At 38.5% G+C, this 7,212-nt stretch overlaps 1 protein-coding gene across 7 annotated transcripts in view; it reads right to left on the bottom strand.

Annotated features, from left to right (window-relative positions):
* Positions 1 to 1,483: 1,483 nt before the first annotated feature.
* Positions 1,484 to 7,212, bottom strand: part of LAMA2 (laminin subunit alpha 2) — a 334,884-nt gene continuing 329,155 nt past the window's right edge. For all 7 annotated transcript variants that reach the window (XM_041469664.1, XM_041469666.1, XM_041469665.1 and 4 more), the window contains 4 exons: positions 5,449 to 5,602; positions 4,945 to 5,075; positions 4,128 to 4,350; positions 1,484 to 1,749 (listed from right to left, as the gene is read on the bottom strand). In XM_041469664.1, coding sequence (XP_041325598.1) covers positions 1,592 to 1,749; positions 4,128 to 4,350; positions 4,945 to 5,075; positions 5,449 to 5,602 — 666 coding nt within the window. In that variant the 3' untranslated portion in view covers positions 1,484 to 1,591. The remainder of the gene's footprint in view (positions 1,750 to 4,127; positions 4,351 to 4,944; positions 5,076 to 5,448; positions 5,603 to 7,212) is intronic.

Genomic DNA, 7,212 nt, shown 5'->3' with positions numbered 1-7,212 from the left:
TGGCAAGCACAAATTTTGCAGCTAGCCTATGTACAAATTTTGCAGCTGCCTTTCTTTTAGAAATGTCAGAATTTCTGAAAATGTGTATTCAAGGCTCTTTATGGGCAGAACAAAATAATTTAAAAAACCTTTTTCATTTAATTGCATGGTTGTGATACCTTACTGCCAGGGTTTTTAACGTTCTTTTATATTTTGGATAGGTAGGTGTTTTTACGTTCCTACAGCAGCTGTTCTGAAGGTCCAATCACAACCTTTGCAAAACTACAGTTTAAGAACTTGAAACAATCCACAGAAAACATAACCCACACTTCACTGATGATTTTATAGCCCTCTAAAATATACAAAGCATGAGGAAAATCACTAGAATTTGGCATTTTAGTGAGAATCTAGGAAGCAACTTTCTTCTCTCCATCTACAGTTAAACTGCTATCCAGCACCATAAATTTGCACATAGCACTATACATTTCATTTAAAGAAGATTTGGGGTGGCTTCTGCATTCATATTCCTTACACACTGACAACATGAGGCAGAAGCAGCGGAGTTGAACTTTGGAAGCTGCTTTTATGGTAAGAATTTCATTAACAGATAACAGCAGAGATGAGCAGTAGGTGTTGCACTAATAATCTCTGGAACGTTCTTGCTTCACCTCCATTCTGCTCCAAGCATCAAGATTTCATCTTCCTTTAGAAAACTGGTTTGTGATTTTTTGCTATGTGTAACTTCAGTATCATGTGGGAGAGAGCAGCAATGTCAAACTTTATCAAGGATCATTTAAAACTATTTCAAGGTAAGTAATAGAATCCAGTTCTCCTCCCTCCATTAGAGACTCAATGTCCCAACACCAAACAATGTTAAAATTCAATGCTGCTCAAGTGATATAGCAGGGATTTTAGGTGCAACATATTTTCATCAATAATCCCAAATAAATTAAGTACCAACATTTTCCTTCCTGCACTTTGTTCCACAGCTATAGCATGACAGCAGCCATATGGAGCACATATAATTTCTCAGTGAAACTCCATGGGAAATACTACGATCAGAAAAGTTTTGTAAAAGCTCTTGGGTGTGACGAAAGCATAATTTTTTGAAGCAAGTTAATGTGCTAAAGAAGGATAAGGTTGTGCATGCCCACAAGTGCGTTGTATTTAGACTTGTAAAGGAATACAAGTTTAGAGGTCTACCTCACCAAAAGCATTTAATGAGCTTTTCAAAGAGCTGGACTCGATGATCCTTATAGTTCCCTTCAAACTTGAGATATTTTGTGATCCTGTGTTCCATAGAAAAGAAACAACTTGCATAATGTATGGTCTCACTCATCACAAGAAAGATGAAACATTTCCATTTCAAGCTATAAGGAAAGAGATAGATAAAAATCACTGTGTTACTCCCTTAATGAAGGGGATGGGGGGAAGGGAGTAGTTAATGCATTCCTGGGAGGTACACTGAAAGAGCCATTGGACTATACCACAAACACTACTCAAATACTTGCACAAAGACATTTTATTATTAATGCAATGAAGATATAGATTTTTTTTTTTTTTTTTGATCTGAGGTGCTTATATAAACAGACCCATACTGGCTGAGTGACCATCAGTCTGCAGGGCACGACAGTGGCTGGACACCCTTCAGCTCCAAAGCTTTGCTGAAGTTAATCTCTTGAGGTTTAGCAGTACCCTTGGTGAGCTTTAGAAATCGAATACATCCTTTAAAACGGATATTAGTCGTCAGCCCAAACTGTGTCACGCCATCTGAAGGAAGGAAAAAAATTAGAAGGAATTATGTTAGTTTGAGTTCATACTTAATTTTGTTCTTTGAGAGTCCTGCAAGAGAACAGATGTCCCCAGCAATATATGAATGTTTTGTTTGCTACATATATTCATTATAAAAAAATTACAGACATTATGAGCAAATGTAATGAATGCTTATGTTAGATAGCAATCCAGAGTTCTTTTCTTTTTCTGTCCTACTATGAAAGTGGCAGAATCTGAACACATATAAACTGCCATTGTAACCCATGTATGCAGCTTGCTACCTACAAATGGTGTACAATACACACATGATGCAGATATTCAGCTTCTCAAGCAGTTTATCCATAGAATAACAGAGGGGGAAAAATATGTCAAAATAGATGCAAGCAATTCTCAGTCCTAACATCACAAAGAAGCCAGTTCCTCAGGATGGATTTCAGATGTCATTTACAGAATGGTTTTGATAGTTTTCAAGTATTCTTTTTTTTCCCCCTTGCTGACAGTAAAGCCAGGAGTTGGAGTATATATTTTCCACTAATGAAGAAGGGGATGGAAGTGAGGGTGGTTTGATTGGGAGGCTGAAATATTTCTCTCAACTGTTTGAAATTTGTGGCTCAACTTGTTTCTCAGTGTTCTTCCAAGTGAGTTGCAGAAGTAACTTTACACTTGCAGAGACTGTCTGGCCACAGCATTATTTTGTTTCACAGAGGATAAGATGGCTGAATCCATCTGTCTCTCCTTGCACAGGGAAAAGTGATACCACAAGATGAATGCTAGCTTTTATGGGTACCCAGGGATCTCTATTCTTGTCCATACTATGGTGGTGAAAATTTTCACTACACAGAAAATTCTCCATGAGTTAATTCTATCTGATTTACAACTGTTTTCCTCTATTTAAGCAGCTTCAAGGGGACTGGAAAATACAAATACTAATTTTACAAAATCCCATGGTACTGTGCTTCAAATTTGTGATGCGGCTGTCTAGGTATTGGGAATGTTAAAACAAATCCTGGATGAGCTAGCCTAGGCAGCAAAAGAAAAGTGTTTACACATGCAGTAGGTTTGTTAAATAATTTCATAACTTGCCATGTGGCTGAACTCATGAATATCCCTTCAACATGAGGTAAGTGTAGGTTAGTTTTGTACAGATAACTGTGTTACTGTGATTTGTATATCTCCTCTTGACATGCAGTCCAGAGCGAGATAGTAACTCCATCTGCAGTGTTTCTTCAGTGCTGGCTCCTATGCTAGAATCTTGTTTTTTTATAAAAAGGCTGCCACAAATCTGTTCTCCTTCTGGCACAAGGTTGTTGGTCTTTATTGATAGTCATTGTGACTAAAGTTCAACTCTCATATGTCAGTACCAAGAACAATTTTTTAAATGTTCCAAAGCTTGAGAGAGAAGGCTTTTTAGATGCACATTAGAATGGGTGAAAAAACAACTTCCAGAAAATAATTTAAGAATTAACTACCTCAGAGGTGTCTTGCCATTGACCTCAGTATGCACTAGAGCTGACACATACTGTAAACATACTTTGCTTTTTTTGTTTTGGTTTGCAAGCTAGAGGGACTATTTATTACAAATGCAACAAAATTGGTACTTTGCAAACATATTAACTGTAATTTCATAAAGTAAACTGCTGTTAGAGAATTTATTGACTGTCTATGAAGAGATGAATACTAGCATTCATTATCAGCTTAGTGGAAGATAAAGCCAGCTACAGACCTCAGCCCAATTCTCGATACTCTTCAATTACCTCTGCATAAAACAAGCTCTCTTGAGGGCTTCCAGAATACTGATTAGCAAATGTAGATTATGGTTTTTTTTCCTTTAAAACCCAGCAGACCACAAGCAAAGGCATTAATTAGAAAGAGATGGTGGTCTTACCTCTCTGTGCATGCTGTTGTTCTTATTCCTCAGTTCCTCAGGTCTTACAGGCTGATTTACACATACACTGTCCTGCCCCCTCAAGGGCATATATACATTCTTTGGTTAAAATTTGCTGTTTCTAAGTTAAATTTAAATATGCCAAATGCTGTTACTACTGCAACATAACTATTATGCTATTGCTAAACAGAAAGTTTTAAGAGGGAGGCTGTGTTTGTGAGCAGCAGAAGGCAGAAAATCTGCCTGATCCCCTGTGACAGTGCCTACATTTGAAATGGGGCAGGGGTATCTGCAAGAGTCTCTTGTTGCAGAACGTCTTGTTCTGAAATACAGCTGAATGCAGAAATGAGCATCCACGCCAACTGATACAAACTCAACCTGTCTTATCAATCATCTTTGGCATACTAGTCCTGCTTACATTTAAGCCATCACCAAGGCAGCATTATTGGAACCTAAGTAAAGCATAATTTTTTGTGTGTTGCATGCTCACCAGGATAGCCTCCAACAAAGAGAGGGTCATTTGTGTCTGCCGAGGTTGAGGCCCTGTTTGGGCTGTCAGTCTCCACCTGTGTGCCATCCACAGTCAGCTCCAAGCGGTGTTTGACCTTGTTTGCAAGAACCTTGTGCCACTGCCCATCACACAAACTGCCTGGTTCATCAGGCTCATAAACAGCAGAGAATCGGCCTGCACCATTGTCAACGTGAAACATCACCTGAAAAGCACGGCATGGACATCAGCAAGTTTTCAAAACAGTTCAGTTGTTTTTTTGAGTTTGTTTGCTTTTTTTGAAGTCAACATGGCTTGACTGTACGCACAAAGACTATGTGCATTGCTGTCCCTCTGGGATCTGGGTTCTATCACTGAGCTAATACAAGTGGAAGTACGCAAAATTGCTGTCTAAGCTGTCATTTTCCCTTTTTTTTGGTCTTTGTTTTAGGATGTTTTACACCCCTCTAAATTATTTATAGTGACAGAATAATGACTGGTTTTCCAGACTTGGATATCAAAAGATATCCAAGAGAAATTAGTATTAATAATGATGAAGCCTTTCCTCAAAACTTCTTACATGGTCACTAATTTAAGACCTGATTGCAGTTTTAGGAGACTCAGGTATTACAGAATCTTTTAAACTATCTTTTATAAGTGTAAGATCCTCTAGATGTATGGGAAGGTGCAAGTGTGGCTCTCCTTCTACAGCCCTGATATTGTTTGAGACATCTTGGGATTGGGATTGTGACCTTGCATTTAAACTACCTATGCTGTCTAAAACCAGTTTATGAAGAAACAAAATGGCTTTACTACTCACTTTTCCACCTACTAATTCGATACCAAGGCCATCCATTTTCTGGCTGCTGACTCCTAGGAGAACACCGTTCATTCGTGTTGTACGGAATTCAAATTCCACAAGTAGATCTGTTCCCACTCTGTATGCACCAACTTAGAGAGAAAAGGGGAAGCACAATAAAATGAATATAAGCATCTAATACATTATTCCTAATAATCATCACACAAATTGTGCTGAGTGTAAGGCAAAGTAACTAACTTGGCATTACTAATGCACTCCATTTCATGCGAAACTGTGTAAATAACTTTTATGGCAATTGTGCTTTGTGAAAGACCTTGCTAGGAAGTGAAAGACCTTGCTAGGAAAAACATCGTTTTTCCTCGGGTGGGATAACTAAAAATGATCAGCAAAAGTTTCAAGTACTGGTCTCACTTTGCCGCCAGGCAACAGGAGTTAGATAGCACTGTGAGTTTTTGAAAGCAGAATCTCCTCTTTCTCTGTTTTTTGACCAGAATTGTTCATTACCTGCTTTGGCAAAGCCTGTTCCATCGAAGTATGTTCCCTTCTGTGCAGTGACAAAGCATTTTCCAATGTTGAAGCTGGAAGTTGGATTATTCAGGTCAACAGGTGATTCTGTCATTTTAAAATTCCTGATGCAGCCATCAATGCTATGGAGGACCTGCAGTCAATATTTCAAACAAAATGTAAAACTGTGAGAAGCAAGCTTAAAGCATGCAATCAATGAGCGCATTTTCTCTGCTTCTCTGCTGGATTTATGGAGCTGAATAAAACTTGAATTTTACATGGCTAATCCTTAATATCTGATTGTAATTGGAAACTATTCTTAATCATACTGAAGATGAATTACATTACTTTTCAGGGATGTGATCTGAGTCACATCTATTTGGCTTACTGGAAAGGACATAAAATAATACACCACATAATGAAACATAGCAAATTACATCAGCAATGCAGGAATTTAATGGCCTGTATTTTGCCTTTTTAATTGACTAGGTTATGGGGTTAGCAAGTAGATGAAGATAGTGGCTATAGTTCTCTGGGCTGCTGGTAATTTTACTTGGTGGGTTTTCTTTTTTCCCTTCCTTTAATTACTTTACTGTGGGCCTAATGTTGCATGGTAAGACAGAGGTAATGCAGGTAACATCACTACTAAAATGAACAAAGTCCCTCTGGGAATATTGTTGACTGCACATAGTCTGATGACTTCAGTGATGAGGGCCACTCAGTTGGCCAGAGAGGCAGGTGGAGGCAGGGAATGTGTTCATGTCCATGGAGGCTGCTGTGCAGGGTAGCAAATTGTAGCTCCAGTTTGGCTCCTGTGCTGGGCACACTGAGACCCCCAGCCAGGGGTCTGGGCACACTTAGAATAGTGGTTTGATTGCCCACGAGTCTGCCTGGGCCAGGGATTTTTCTGGCTGTAAACAGGGTATCCCAGTGGGACCTCTGAAAGCCACTGGCATCTCCTCCAGAACTCGCCCTCCCTTTTTCTCTCCAAGGTCAGCATAAGCTGCATTTTTGTTCTCAGATTCAGAGAGAGGCTTTGATCTTTAACTTAAAAACTGGAAAATCTATCCTTGATACCAGTGAGACAGAGGAAAATGATACATCATGTACTTGCAGGAAGAAAAAGAAGATATATTCATAAGCAGTGCAGTAGAAAGGAGGAAAATAAACACCAGTGTATACAATTCAGCCTAGAAATACCTACAAATACAAAAAAGACAAAGAGGCACACCTGCAGACAGAAGTCTTGACTCTGCTCACTACCCCCTCTAATAATATTCTGACCCGTAATTGGAAAGAATTTCCAAAAATTTATTTTCTTGTAAATCAAAGCTGTATGTACTATGAAATTATATAGCTTAATATATACCTGTACAATATTTTCATGAGAATATGAGCAACACCTGTGAATAAATTCAGTTCTGAGCTGAACAATTCTGTCAGATTTTTCATAAGTAATCCTTTTTGTAATTTCTAAGTAAGTAATCTCCAGATCAACAAATCTTGTTATCAAAAAAGAGAAGCGCCAGAAAACAAAACAAACCTTCACTGCAAGAATAATTCATAGGAATGCAAGATTTGTAGATGATTTGGTAACATTTTCTAACTTTACAATTTTCTCTTCTCTATGGAAAAGTGAATCTGATTAGCATGGGAACAGCAATAGGACCTCTTTTGCTGAAAGCAGAGTTTTGAGTGCTCAAAACGCGACATCTGCTGAAGCTCAGCAAGTGGATGTTGGTTTTCTACACTGAAAAGGAAGCC

Source organism: Pyrgilauda ruficollis, unplaced genomic scaffold (genome assembly GCF_017590135.1).
Source record: "Pyrgilauda ruficollis isolate IOZ18807 unplaced genomic scaffold, ASM1759013v1 scaffold24, whole genome shotgun sequence".
NCBI lineage: Eukaryota > Metazoa > Chordata > Aves > Passeriformes > Passeridae > Pyrgilauda > Pyrgilauda ruficollis.
This window is presented reverse-complemented; position numbering and strand designations above follow the sequence as displayed.